We start from the raw sequence: 14,307 nt of genomic DNA on the forward strand, positions 1-14,307 counted from the left end.
AAGCCTTCATTTTAAACTCCTGTCTCTAGGGGCAGAATCTTCAGGGCTCAGGCTGGGGACTTCACTGACCCTAGGAAGCTGCTCTGTACTCTTTTCCTGGCCATTTGCCCTTTCTGTTCAGGATCTGAACACAATAATTCTGGGCCTTGATTCAGGGGTCAGCCAGGGTCTTGACAACCAAGAATTTATGGACTGGGATGAGCCAGACTTGGCAGAGAGCCAGCTCTCTGTGTGGACATTCTCATTCTTCAAGAGGTGATAACTGATTAGTACCCATGTGGCAACCAGAGGCAGTAACCACCATGGAGTAATAATGACTCAGTCCCTCCTTTCTGCATAACTTGAGGGAGACAACAGAGCGAGATTCTCTGAGAAACCACAGGTACCTATTTAGCCATAGCCAAAGAGCTTTGGTCAGCTGATTGACATCAGCAAGATACAAGGGAAGACTAGGGCAATGGGATTCATTTGGAGAGCCACAGGACAGAGAGGAACATAACTTCCTGAACCCTGAGGGTCCCCCAAGAACAGTTCAGACTGCCCGCAGAGAGCACTGCCCATGAGCAACACTGCTAACCACCAGTAATGAGTGAGAAATAGAAAGGAATCTATTGCCAACAGTGTTCTGGGTAACTTGTTATTGCTGTCATCAAACTTTTATAAAGAAAGCCTACGGCTTAAGTATTGTATGTAGGCAGTGTGAGGCTGTCCAAATCATGTATTTCCCAGGAACTTGATTGACCTCTAAAAATAAATACATGAGTGTTGAGAAAACTGTTGGGATTAAAAAAAATTTTTTTTGGTCTCTCTACTATTTTATCTTGGTCCTTCAGTTGTGATCCACTTATTTGAGATGGCTACAAAAAAGTAACCTACAGAGATGGGTTTTCAAAGAGTTCATGGAAAATGCGTATTCTGAAAAAAGCTGTGCATGGATTTTGGAAGTTTTTTCCACCTTAAAAATTCTTTCAATTCTGTTTTCCATGATTTTTTAAAATCAAGGTTTATTTATTTAAAAGGCTGAGGGAGAGAGAACTTGTATCCACTGATTCACTCCCCAAGTGGTCGCAATGGTCAGGATTGGGTCAGGATGAAGTAGGAGCTGGGAACTCCATTTCTGTTTCCAGGTGGGTGGCAAGGCACAAGCACTTGGGCCTTCTTTGCTGTCTTCCTAGGTGCATTAGCAAGGAGCTAGGTGGGAATTGGAGCAGCCAGGACTCAACCCAGTGCCTGTATGGGTTGCTGGCATCACTGGTGGTGGCTGAACCTGTCACGCCATGACGCTAGCCCCAGCATCTTTATCTTTACTCACTGGAATATGATAGCTGCTCTGATTCTAGGTATTGACTATTTCAAACCTCAAGTATCCCTAGAGAAAGTCAAGCCAACCAACTATGACAATTCATCACTACTTGCCTTTGGCAGAAGCCTTCTACCTAAGCTCAAAAGTAATGTCAAATTTGCAAGTGCGATGGTAAAACATAACTAGGTATCTGGAAAAATGATTTTCCAAAAGACTTGTAAAGTCAGGATTCCTTAACTGTTTTTGTGAGAGTATAACAGTAGCTTCTCCAGACAGGCTGCATAGCTGAGTGATTAAGATTATGGACTCTGGAGCCAGAGTGCCAGGATCCTATCTCAGTCTCACCACTAACCAGCTGCATGACTTTGAGAAAATTATCCAACTTCTCAGGGCCTCATTTCCCTTATCTGTAATGCAAGGATGGTAGTACTGTTCTTGGCTTCATGCTTGTGGCGGGAATTAATTTAATATGGGTGAAGCACTTACAATGGGCTCAGGCATATTGTGGGTGCTCAGTAAATTCATTTTACTAACAAAATTATTCCCAAAACCTTATCAGTCATTGTGCTAGAGCTTTGGTATCTGACTGTTACTAAATGTCTGAAGCATGTATACTTAGCCAACATATAATGTGTGGGAGAAAGTCATCTTTGTGTGAATTTCCAAGTGAAAGTGAAGGGGCCTATTAAGTTGTTAGGCATTTGAAGGCCTGAGGCTAAGCAGCTTTGAGAGGTGATGGTGCCTATGTCTGGCAACTGGGAACTCTGCTTCCAGCTGCCAGTTCTTGCTTAACCAAATTCTAATTAGATTAGCAAGGGAAGTCCCCTCTGTTCTGAGAACATAGGAAATATTGTGAACTTCAAAAACAATATTGCCAGAGTCAGCACTGTGGAACCTTGGGTTAAACTGACACCTGTAAAACTTGTGTCCCCTCTGGGCACTGCTTCAAGTGCTGGCTGATCCACTTGTGGTCCATCTCCCTGCTGGTATGCCTGGGAAAGCAGCAGAGGATGGCCCAAGTACTTGGACCCCTACGACCCATGTTAGAAACCTTGATGGTGTTCTGGGCTTCTGGTTTGAGCCTGGTACTGCCCCAACTCTTGTGGCCATTTGGGGAATGGACCAGAGAATGGAAGATGTCTGTGTCACGCCATCTCTCACTCTACCTATCAAATAAATAATGCTAAAAAAATTGTCATAATGTCTGTACTTTCCTTAAGTGACTCCTTAAACATAATGCTTAGAAAGGATTTAAATAGCTCAGTAGCTTATAGATCTTGACCATCAAAATGTTTAACTGGTTATTACTCAACTTTTTAAAAAAGATTTATTTATTTAATTTGAGAGAGTTAGGGTGTGAGACAGAGAGATCGTCCATCTGCTGGTTCACTTCCCAGATGGCCACAATGGCCAAGGCTGGGTCAGGCTGAAGCCAGGAGCCAGGAGCTTCATCTGGTTCTCCTACTTGGGTGGCAGGGGCCCAGGCACTTGGTCCATCCTCTCCTGCTTTCCCAGGGCAGGAGCAGGGAGCTGGATGGGAAGTGAAGCAGTCGGGACTTGAACTGACACCCTTGTGGGATGCTGTTGTCTTAGGATGCAGCTTTACCTGCTGTAGCACTATGCAGCCCCTAGATCCATTATATTTTCAAGACATTTACAATTTAAAAATGCAGTAGCCCTTTCTCTGAGCTGGTAAGTGTTAGAAGACAAGAGATTCTTAAAAAAAACCAATCTCTTCTACTGAGTTGCTTAGGGTCTTAGATATAATATGTGTGGATACGTGTTGATTTCATTTAGACCTTTACTGGAGACATACACATGCAAAAAGTTCCCAGATCTTCCTGTTCTTAAATTCTTCCTCTTTCCTTATGTGTATTTAAGAAAGTGAATCGAAAATTGGAAAAGTTCCTCACTCCTAGATGACTGCAGCAAGTTGTTGTTTAGAGGTCGATGCTCTAGACTAAATATGGGGAGTAATATTGGTCCCTTGTCTTTGAGAGTTTGTGGAATTCCGGAATGCCATGCAATTTTGTAATTCGGTGCTTCTCAGACTGTAGTGGGCCCATGAGCCACCGAGGAATTTTGTTACATGTCCACTCTGATTCAGGAACTCTGGGATGGCACATCTAAGTGCATTTCTAACACACAGCCGGTGTGCAGGGCAGCAGCTGCTCTGCAGCCCTCAATGTGACAGCAGGGTTCTGAAGCAGAGGTTTCAAACTTGGCTGTGCACTAAGTCACCTGAAGACATTTAAAAAATACATACATACCCCAGTGGCCTAGGGTGTGGCCTGAGAGTGTCAGGATCTTATCTACCCAGGTGATTCTCCTGTGTAGCCCAGGCTTTGGGGAGGCTCACCCCCAGCTCAGTTTAAGGGAGGGCCTGGGGGAGTCCCTGTGTGTGTCTTAAATTATTATTGTTTTGTTTTCCCCTTCTCTTTCAGGGCCCATGTTTTGAAACAGTTCCTCTTCTAAACAAACCACATTAAACAAGCATTTGTTTTCTTACTTTTAGACGAATCGAACACTGCCAGTTAGACTTCCTGATCAGCATGTGCTAACTGGTGTTAGCACTGTGAGTTGGCATAAGCTCCAGAAAGGCCCAAAGCAGAGTCCTTCACACACTTTCCATGAGCAAATATGTGGTTTCCTTTGGACTTTTTGAAATGTTAAATAGCGCAACTATCTTCCTTGCTTGAATTGTGGACTCAGGTAAGAGTCCATTTGATTGCATAAGGAGAGAACCCCTCAGATAGTACAGGTTTGGGGACAGCTCTCATTGGTGGCCTTGGTGTAAGAGGAAATCTTGCCAGCTTCAACTGTAGCAGAGTTCTTCACAGTTCTCTGTTGCAGTAATTATCTTTTGGCTGCATTATCTTTTGGCTGCCTTTCTGCTCAAACAAGCAAACATTCCCTTAATCCCATCCAGCCTCATGACTTGATACGCATGAAAGCTAGGAGCTTGTGGTAGGTAAAGAGTGAAGGTTACCCTATCAGCGAAAGACTTCTGAGAAGAGCTGCATTTATTGGGATTTGAATAATGGTGTGTGGTGTCCTGAGCCAGAGAGGAGGGGAAAGGGCATTCAACAAAAGGAAAATATTCTCTTCCAAAGTCAGCAGCAGGAGGGAACTATTGGGCTGCAGGGCGGTGCCTGTAATGTGGCAGGGAGGGGCTGGAGCAAGGCTAGGGGATGATAAGGTTGCTGCATTTGGGCCAGTTTTGGAAGGAAGGGTGTTGGGTGATCCTGTAAGTTTTCTGTCTATCCTGTAGGCAGCAGGGAATACATCATTTTCTTTTTTTTTTTTGTTAAGGAAGTAACATCTGATGCATATTTTAGGAGTTATACATTCCATATTCTGGCAGTAATGTTGAAGACTTAGTGGGGAGAAAGGGTTGGCAAGAGAAACAATCCTCAGTAAGCTGTTGAAAAAAGCATGATGATGTATGAAGAAGATTCTGAACTAAGAGAGTGGTAGGGGGTCTAGAAATATTGGAAGACTTTATAGCTGTTTTTGATTTCAAAAGGAATTAGCAGCCTCAGCCAGGAAGTGGTATAATGCTGACTCTAAATAGAATTTAGTGAGATAAGAATGCAGACACCTCAATCGCTGGTTTCTAAGCTTTGGGATATGGCAGAATCACCTGGATAGTTAAGTAAAACTCATTTCCAGACTCTACCAACAGAGTTTCTGGTTCTGCAGGTGTGCGTTGGGACTTGAAATTTACCAAAGAGTACTGGAAAGGAGCAACAGAGACACAAAAACACAAGGGAGGGGACAAGAGAAGACAAATAGCCAATGGATAGAACTTAAATTCAGGGGCCAGTGCTGTGTGGTAGTAGGGTAAGCCTCTACCTGCTGTGCCAGCGTCTCATATAGGAGCCGGTTCGAGTCCCGGCTGCTGCATTTCTGATCCAGGTCCCTGCTAATGGGCTGGGAAAGCAGAGGAACAAGGCCCAGTTGCTTGGGCCCCTGTACCCATGGATACCCAGAAGAAGGTCCTGGCTTTGGATCAGTCAGCTCGGGAACACTGCAGCCATTTGGGGAGTAAACCAGTGGATAGAAGACCTCTCCCTCTCTTCTGTCTGTAACTCTGCCTCTCAAATAAATACATAAGTCAATAAATCTTTTTTTACAAAATAAACTCAACTGCAGCAATAATGAAAACATTTCCGTGACAAGGCAGATAACAACAGACTGTTTTTACCCAACAATCTGCTTGTGATAGGTCTTTTTTTTTTTTTTTTTGGACAGGCAGAGTGGAGAGTGAGAAAGAGAGAGACAGAGAGAAAGGTCTTCCTTTGCCGTTGGTTCACCCTCCAATGGCCGCCGCGGCTGGCGCAATGCGGCCGGCGCACCGCACTGATCCGAAGGCAGGAGACAGGTGCTTCTCCTGGTCTCCCACGGGGTGCAGGGCCCAAGCACTTGGGCCATCCTCCACTGCACTCCCAGGCCACAGCAGAGAGCGGGACTGGAAGAGGAGCAACTGGGACAGAATCTGGCACCCCAACCGGGACTAGAACCCGGGGTGCCGGCACCGCAGGTGGAGGATTGGCCTGTTGAGCCGCGGTGCCGGCCAAGAACTCCAAGACTAGTCTTTCCAGCTGCCCAAAAACACTTTCCTGGATACAAACAGGACTTGGGAAGTTGACCTTAATGGATGACTCATACCGGTCTAGATGCAATTACAAGAGGTGCTGAGAGACACCTATCACACCCAGCATAGGCTACTCCTGGGGTTTGCGCAGGGCTTGGAGACAATGTCTCTCTCACTAGGGCAGTGACTAGCAAGACCCGGGGAAGTAATTACCAGGCAGCCCCATCCTTGGGGATAAAAGCAGAATGCAGAATTCAGAGTGCTTCAAGAGGGGTTCTATATCTTAGGTGTTTTTTCTTTAACTGCAACAGTCAGCAATAAACATCCTTAAAACATGATTGGTCTCCCGAAGTGTTTGAATAGCAAAACATCCAGTCTGAGTGTGCACAGCAAGAACATGTAAGTAGTGTATAGTAGTGATACCTTTAAAAGGCAAGTGATGGGGCTGACATTGTGGCATATGGGGTTAAACTGCCACTTGCAACAGCAGTGCTGGTTTGGGACCCAGCTTCTAAACTTATGACCCAGGTCCCTGCTAATGTGCCTGGGAAGGCAGCAGATGATGGCCCAGTGGCCTTGTCACCCTTGTGGAAGACCTGGATGGAATTCTTAGCTCCTGGCTTGGCTCACCCCCAGCTGTAGAACCACTGGAGAGTAACACCCTGAAATACCATTTTAAACAAAAAGGCAAACGAAACAGATGAGAGTTGGAAAGAGACAGTTGGCTTGAGAAACAGGCCAAGGCTGGCCAATGATCCCTAAGTACTGCAGGCTCAACAGTCAGAACTTTGTGATCAGCACTCAACTCCAGTCCAGTCCTTCCACTAGGTCCCTCACTGATGCATTGGGTACCAATCATCCAAACTAAAGATCAGTCATCCCTGGCTCATCCTGCACACGTAATGGCCACCAACACTGCACAGATTTCTTGGGAAATGGAAAAAACAGAAGTGGCTCTGGCAATTAGATATTTCTCTACTGCTTTCTAAATCATGTTTCACTATATATATATATATATATATATATATATATATATATATATGAAAAACCTTATTGCCAAGAGAAAAATTTCACAATATAAAGGTTTAAAATAAAATAGATGTAGGCCAGCGCCGTGGCTCAACAGGCTAATCCTCCGCCTTGCGGCGCCGGCACACCAGGTTCTAGTCCTGGTCAGGGTGCCAGATTCTGTCCCAGTTGCTCCTCTTCCAGTCCCGCTCTCTGCTGTGGCCCGGGAAGGCAGTGGAAGATGGCCCAAGTGCTTGGGCCCTGCACCCGCATGGGAGACCAGGAGAAGCACCTGGCTCCTGGCTTCGGATCAGCGAGATGCGCCGGCCGCAGCGGCCATTGGAGGGTGAACCAACGGAAGGAAGACCTTTCTCTCTCTCTCTCACTGTCTAACTCTGCCTGCCTGGAGTTGTGGAAAGAGGTGTAGGGTGGAATTACACAGATTCAGTGATGATATTGAACAAGACAGCATGTAGATTGTTTCAGAGACAAACGAGAATTTCAGTGTTTTTGTTTTTTTTTTTCCGGATCCTGGATATGTGAGAAGAAGAAAATTGTAAAGGGAGTTGAGTTGTCCACAAAAATAGATTAGTGTCTACAAAAGTCTACAGAGAAATTTGCAAGGAAGAGAGCCACTGATATCATAAAGGAGTCAAACTTTCGCTGGTCTAGGAAGTTTGGCTATGTTGGCAGGAGGGGGTTGTATGGGAGCTTTTAAGGAGAGGAAAATTGTGTTGGGAGGAATGGCTGGTTCTAGGTCTAGGGTTAAGTAAATTGGAGGTGTGCACAAATGCAGAAGGATGGAGCTTGTCAAAGACAAGAAGCCAGCCTGGCAAAGGCTGGAACAATTTGGCAATGAAATTAATCATGTGGTATTGGGTTGCAACCAGAAATTAAAAATAAATACCTATGAGACCATTCTGATATAAATAAATGATTAAATAAGTAAACAGGGGCTGGCACTCTGGCATAGTAGGTTAAGCTTCTGCCTGCAGTGCCAGCATTCTACATGAGTGCTGGCTGCTCCACTTCCTATCTAGCTCCCTGCTGATGTGCCTGGGAGTGTAGTGGAAATGGTGTGCTTCTGGTGATTTGAGACTTTCCAGTGGCAATCCTGAGTACCCCTTCTTTTGGCAAAGTGAGCTTTGGAGTATCTTCATTAAGCAACATTCCATTGAAATGAACTAGCAGTTCTGGAGATGTGACTTTCTGTGTAACTTTTAGACCAAAAATAGCATATACAGTAGCATCCTTGAATGACAGGTATTGTGGTACAAGTGCATCCATTGAGTTCTCCTTGGGTTCTCAAAAAGCAAACAGATTTAAATAATGATATGTTAGATTTTGCTGCCTACCTTTTAAGTTACAGTAAATTTTGAAACTAAACAATGTATTAGATCTGTCTATACTTTGCCAAATGAGCAGATGAGAAATTATTCTGTTTTTCCTCTTGGATAAGCATGATCTGGTGAACATTTGTGGTTATATTTAAGGTGTGTTACATATAACTTGCTCTTACATGTGTGCAAGTATCATTTATAAAGGTCATTAAAGTGGTAATAAAAAGGCACTCCTGTGATTCAAGAACCCACTTTAGATAGTAAAATAATCTGCCCCACTCACTTTGTAAAGTCACTGTTTGCCAAATTGCTTTTTTTGGTTTTAGCACACTTGGCCAATGTAGGATTAATGAATGTAAGAATTGTAGAACTGATTGGCATAGTCTCCCTGCACCAGGAGACCTGTTATTGTTATATAGATGATGGGTTGCTGGCATGCAGGAGCTCTGAGAAATTCTTCACCAGGGTGGGCAATTACCAAGACAGCTCTACATTTTTCAGTGGGCAGTGTGATTCCACTCCTTATTTGTAAAGTACGTTGGGTTGGGTAGACTCAGCCAGGGTGGTGACCTGGTGGCTACAGAGTCCTAGGTACTACCAGGGCAAGCTTCGAGAGTCTTGAACACATGACATGTTGTATGTGTGGGCCTGTACCCTAAGAATGGTGTGCTCCTAAAATAGGAAGATAAGCCTTTTTTTCTCCAGTGTCACTGCTGAACAAAACTGTGCATCAGTTACTAGGGTGTTTCCAGACATACTTGGAAAAGAACACAAGCAATACTTCTTCATCCATAGTCAGTGTCCAACTCGAGAATAATTTCTCTCGTACTTCCCCAAAGTATTTTTAGATCTGTTACTAATCTAGTGTAGCCCCACTTCTGTTTCAAATTACCCCTCCTAATTAACATTACAATCCAGTTTGAGAGCCTAGGGAATCTCAGGTGTAATTCTAATCTGGTGTTTCTGCCATGTCTCTCTTTGGGTAAGTATTTACTGTATTTTTTTATTTCCTCATATTTAAATAATGTCAGAAAAATTAACACAGTTCACAGAGGGAAATCTGATTTTTAATATCACATATGTTACATTTTTAACCCAAGGCAATGGAAATTTTATAGCAAATGCTATGAGAGTACATCATAATTTTGTGTAAATGCATATTATGAAAACATGTATGGGTTTCAAAAATTCTATATTTGAAAATGAATAGCTAAACTCATTTGCCCCACAAACTTTTTAAAGTGCTCTTGTATTACAAAATCTTTTTCAGTTTACTTTTATATGTGATACCAATGTTTACAGTATAAAAGATCCCAGATGTTACAGATAAAAAAGAGCAGGAAAGATGGGGAAAATACCAAAAAAAAAATATATATATATATTCTTGGGAGTAGACTTGCTTGCATTTATACTTTTTTTTTTTTTTTTTTGAGAGTATGGACACAACAAATTGATAGTTCAAGATTGTACTTATTTTTTTGAAAAGCAGTTACAGAGAGGAAGGGAGAGGACAGAGATCTTCCACCCACTCATTCAGTCCCCAAATGACCAGGATAGTTGGGGCTGGGCCAGATGGAAGCCAGGAGCCTGAAACTCCATCCAGGTCTCACTTGTGGATGGCAGGCGTCTAAGTACTTGGGCCATCTTCTGATGCTTTCCCAGGCACATTAACAGGGAGTTGGAGCTGAAGTGGCGCATATGGAACTACAAGCAGTACTCATCTAGGATGCCTTGTCATGAATGGTGGCTTAACTCACTGTGCTAGGACTCTGGCTCCTGAATTTATACTTTCTCTCATTGCACTGTAGCAGAAGAATATGTATATCAATGGTATTTTATTGTCTGGTACATGAAAGAAAATAAGTGCTAGCCAATTATATTCTTTAAAATGATTGAAGGATTACAAACCAATACGGAATCAAAAAGCTTTTGATATTATTTTCTAAATATGCATGATCTAGATAAGTGTCTCTCCGATATAAGTAGATCACAGTGTTACCCAGAGAATTAGTTGAAAGGCATTTCCCTGGGACCTTCCTATGCAGATTCTAAGTACTTTTAGAATCTGGTTTTAATACCTGCTCCCAGTGATCTGTCCACATTTTGCCAGAACTAAGTGCTAAGAGGTTATATGGGAATATCTATAATGGAATAATATTACTTTGAATAACAGACATGAGTGTGGAGAGTTGAGGGGGGGAGGGAGAGAGGGAGAGAGAGAGGGAGGGAGGGAGGGAGAGAGAGAGAAAGAAGAGAGAGAGAGAGACCTTAACATAAAAATATGGTGAGGGTCTCGTGCTGTGGTGCAGTGGGTTAAGTCACTGCCTGCAGTGCCTGCATTCCATAGGGGTGCTGGTTTGAGTCCTGACCACTCACTCCACTTGTGTTCTAGCACCCTGCGGATGCACCTGGGAAAGTAGCAGAAGATGGCTCAAGTCCCTGGGCCCCTGCCACCCACATGGTAGCTCCTGGCTTCTGCCTGGCTCACCCCATTTGCTCTAGACATTTGAGGAATGAACCAGTGGTTGGAAGACCTCTCTCTCTGTCTCAGATTTGTATATAACATCAATGGCCTTTTTTGTTTTTTTTTTTTAAAGATGTATTTATTTGAAAGGCAGAGTTACAAAGGTCAGGGGGAGAGAGAGAGAGAGAGAGAGAGAGATCTTCCATCTGTTGGTTCACTCCCCAAATGGCCACAACGGCCAGAGCTGGGCTGGTCCCAGATCAGGAACTAGGAGATTCTTTCTGGTCTCCCATGTGAGTGCAGGAACCTATAGATGTGGACCATCTTCTGCTGCTTTCCAAAGTCATTACAGGGAGCTGGATCAGAAGTAGAGCAGCCAGGACTTGAACTGGCACCCATACAGGATGCCAGCACTGTAGTTGGCAGCTTTACCTGCTATGCCACAACACCAGCTTTACCCACTAAGCCACAGCACTGGCCACCACAGGCATCCTTTATATCATATCTTAGAGGATATCCAATAGTAATTCAAAGAAAATGCTTGTAAATAGTTGTTATACCACATTGTTTAGAGAACAGTGTCTAGAAAAACTGTTCAGTACAGATGCAACTTTTTTTCTCAATATTTTCTGAGTTTGGTTGAATCCATAGGTGAAGAATTTATGGCTTGGAAAGCTGAGTGTATTTAAAATATCAGTCACTTAAGACTTTACCCCTACATCTCAAAGTCTACATTACTAGGAAGCTAGAGTTAGGAGTCAGACATGGTGTTAAAACGAGGCATTCTGATGTGGGTGGGGGTGTCCCGACCATTAGGCCAAACACCTGCTCAGGTAAGAGTATTTTAGTGCTTCTTTACACCCAAACTCCACGAGTTGTAGTTTTGTAAAGGTTACTTGCATTGTGGAATCTGAAATGAATTTTATTATTTTTAAAATTCGATACATTAAAATCCATTGGCCCAACTTGCGCTTTTAATTGTATATTGTACCCATTCACAATTTTGTACCGTCATACATTGGTCATTTGGAAACTTGGTAAGGAAATTGAACAGATCCATCTACTATCACACCCATCATCTTCAGTTTGATCTCGTCAGGGGAGGCTTGGCTCATTGGGCAGTTGTCAGGTTCACAGAATGCTTGAAAGCTCAAATATTTCATTGGCAGCAAATAGTGTTGGTGGTTTTCTTGAAGAAGCACTCTCCCTTTCTTCGTGTTGGAGAAAATGACTGCCAAATATACAAGGCAGAATAAGGCAGTTTGTGAGTTGTTCTTTCAAGTAAAAATGGTTGTCCCTGGAAAAAAAAAAAGCCAAAACTGTCCAGCTCAGCCTGCTGCTCAGTCACACCAGTGTTTTCTTCTAGACAGCCTTGTACTTTGGCACAGCACAGTGCTTCCTGTGGACTGCCCGTTTCTAGCAAGTATCTAGAAGCCCCGGGCTCCAGGCGCAAGATTTCATGAAAGTTGTAATTCTGACTCCCTGCTCCGTTAAGCACACATTGCAAAGGAAGCTGGCTTTTTGGCTTTTAAGCTGCTAACGTGTGGCGGTGGCGACTGCTTTCATTTGCTGCCACGGCTGTGAGTATGCTGAGGCGCCAGCAGTTTCCCCACACTTGCTTTTGCACCAGAAGTGCTAATGTCAGCACAGTGAAAAGACAAATCGTGTCTTCGTGTCAAGCTAAAAATAGCTGGGACCTCTGAGAAGGTCTTGGGGACTCCCAGGAATCCCGAAGCCACCTTTTGAGAACCCCTGCTGGAAGTGCACGGGGCCACCCTCACAGCATCGTCGCTGCAGTGCCAGAAGTCAGCGTTTCTGTAGCCCGTGACTTCGAAGTCACACGGGGTGGGCTGTCCTCTTGTGAGATGGGCAGCGTCATGGGGCAGTGCTCTGGCCTTCTTGTTAGCATTCTTCTACGGAGATTCCCGCTCCTGCTGCCTCCCCGCACCTCCCGTTCCTCTGCAGGCTCGGCGTAAAGGCTTCCCCTGGTCCCCCGACTGGGATGCCGTTCCGTTTGTACTTCCCACAGGGCTTACATTGTTGGTTTGCACCCTCCGGTGTTTTTTTTTTTTTTTTTTTTTTTTTGGTCTATCCCTTTAATTACTTCAAGACCACAAGGAGTTACTGTTTCCTTTGTAATCCTCGTGATTAAGAAAAAGGCGTGGAGGGCGTTTTGTAACTGGTAGCCTCACTGTAGTGAAGTCTAAACTAAAAGCCGAGCAAAAGAAATAACGGGTTGGTTGCCCATCTCCTGATAGCAAGCCTTGGAAGGATCCGAAGCAGCGAACGCCGTTTGCTGTTTACTTATGCGGTTCTGTCGCCCTCGGCCCCTCGGCGCACCGCCGGTCCACAAATAGTCACCTCGGGGCTGGCGTGCCGAGCGGCCGGGTACGGTTTGTTCCGGCGGGGGGTGTGTGTGTACACTGTTAAAACCTGGCCAGGGCGTGTCAGCCAGGAGCCCGCAGGCGGGGCGCGGCCGGGGACGCGCGGGGCAGCGTCGGCGCTCGGGTTCGGGGCCCCGGCCCGGCCCTCTCCTCGCCCCCGGCTCTGCGGGCCGAGTGCCCTGCCCTTTTAAGGAGGCGGGCCGTACCATCAGAACTTTCTGGACAGGGGGTATTGCGGCGACCTCGGGCAAGTTGGAGGGAGCCGAGAGGCGATTTCCTGGTTCTCTCGTCGTCCGCCGGAGTCGGGCTCGGGCTCCACGGGCATCGTGTGTCCGCTGGGGTTGAGCGTGGGGCCCTTGTGCCTTCGCTTTTCGGAAATCGCCCTGAGGGTCCCTACCCGCCGCAAATCCTGACTCCGGCGTTCCCCGGGCTCCTCTGGAGTGGAGTCCGCTTGCGGAGGCCCCAGTGCCCGGATGTCCATCAGGATTAGCGGGAGCCAATACGGTCGGAGCCCGAGGCCGAGCGGAGGACGCCCGGGGCTCGGGAGCAGGTAGTCCCGGAGCCTCGGGGAGTCGCGCCCGGGGCCCCGCCCGGCCCCGCCCGGCTCCTCCCGGCCCCGCCCGGCCCCGGCCAATGGTGAGCGCGGCGCTGGCTGCACGGCCCGCGGGGTGAAGGCGCTCATGGGCAGAGGACCGTGGGCTCTGCCAAGTGAATGATGGCAGCGCAGTCCAGGTAAGGCAGGCGCCGAGGGAAACTTGGTGAGCGGGTTGGTGGCGGCGGGGCGGGGGGGGGGGGCATCGAAGGTTGCGGGGGAGGGCAGGAAGCAGCTTTGTCGCTGCGCTGTCTGCGTTCCCGGAGCCGTGGCTCGTGACCGAGTGTCAGACGGCAAACCGGAGCACGCACCACGCAGGGTCTGCACCGCGGAGGCGGGCTCCCTCTTCCAAAAGTTAACCGTTCCCTCCCGGGAGGTGAAGTCGACTTCGCCCGTCCGCCTTTGCTTGCATTTCCACGGGGGGCTCTCTAGCCGCTGACTCGAGCGGCATTTTCGCGAAATGCAATTCGTGTGAAGACGTCGTTCTCGCCTGCGGGTGGGCGAGCGAGCATGAGCCTGGTGAGTGAGGGAGGAAGGCTGGGGAGAGATTGGTGCTGCGGTGCACGCTTGCACGGAAAGCGGCGCGTGCTGAGTCGGCGAGGGCCGGGAATGCGCGGAG

At 46.3% G+C, this 14,307-nt stretch overlaps 1 protein-coding gene across 8 annotated transcripts in view; it reads left to right on the forward strand.

Moving 5' to 3' along the window:
- AFF1 (ALF transcription elongation factor 1) overlaps window positions 1-14,307 on the forward strand; it is a 189,981-nt gene that overhangs the window by 45,165 nt on the left and 130,509 nt on the right. Inside the window, exon 1 of one of the 8 annotated variants that reach the window (XM_062198547.1) lies at window positions 13,729-13,828. The exons of 6 other annotated variants lie outside the window; for them this stretch is intronic. In XM_062198547.1, the coding sequence (XP_062054531.1) occupies window positions 13,809-13,828 (20 nt within the window). In that variant the 5' untranslated portion in view covers window positions 13,729-13,808. Of the gene's footprint in view, window positions 1-13,728; window positions 13,829-14,307 lie in introns of those variants that run through there. One more of the 8 variants, XM_062198552.1, reaches the window with a different exon arrangement.

This window comes from Lepus europaeus, chromosome 8 (genome assembly GCF_033115175.1).
Source record: "Lepus europaeus isolate LE1 chromosome 8, mLepTim1.pri, whole genome shotgun sequence".
Lineage (NCBI taxonomy): Eukaryota > Metazoa > Chordata > Mammalia > Lagomorpha > Leporidae > Lepus > Lepus europaeus.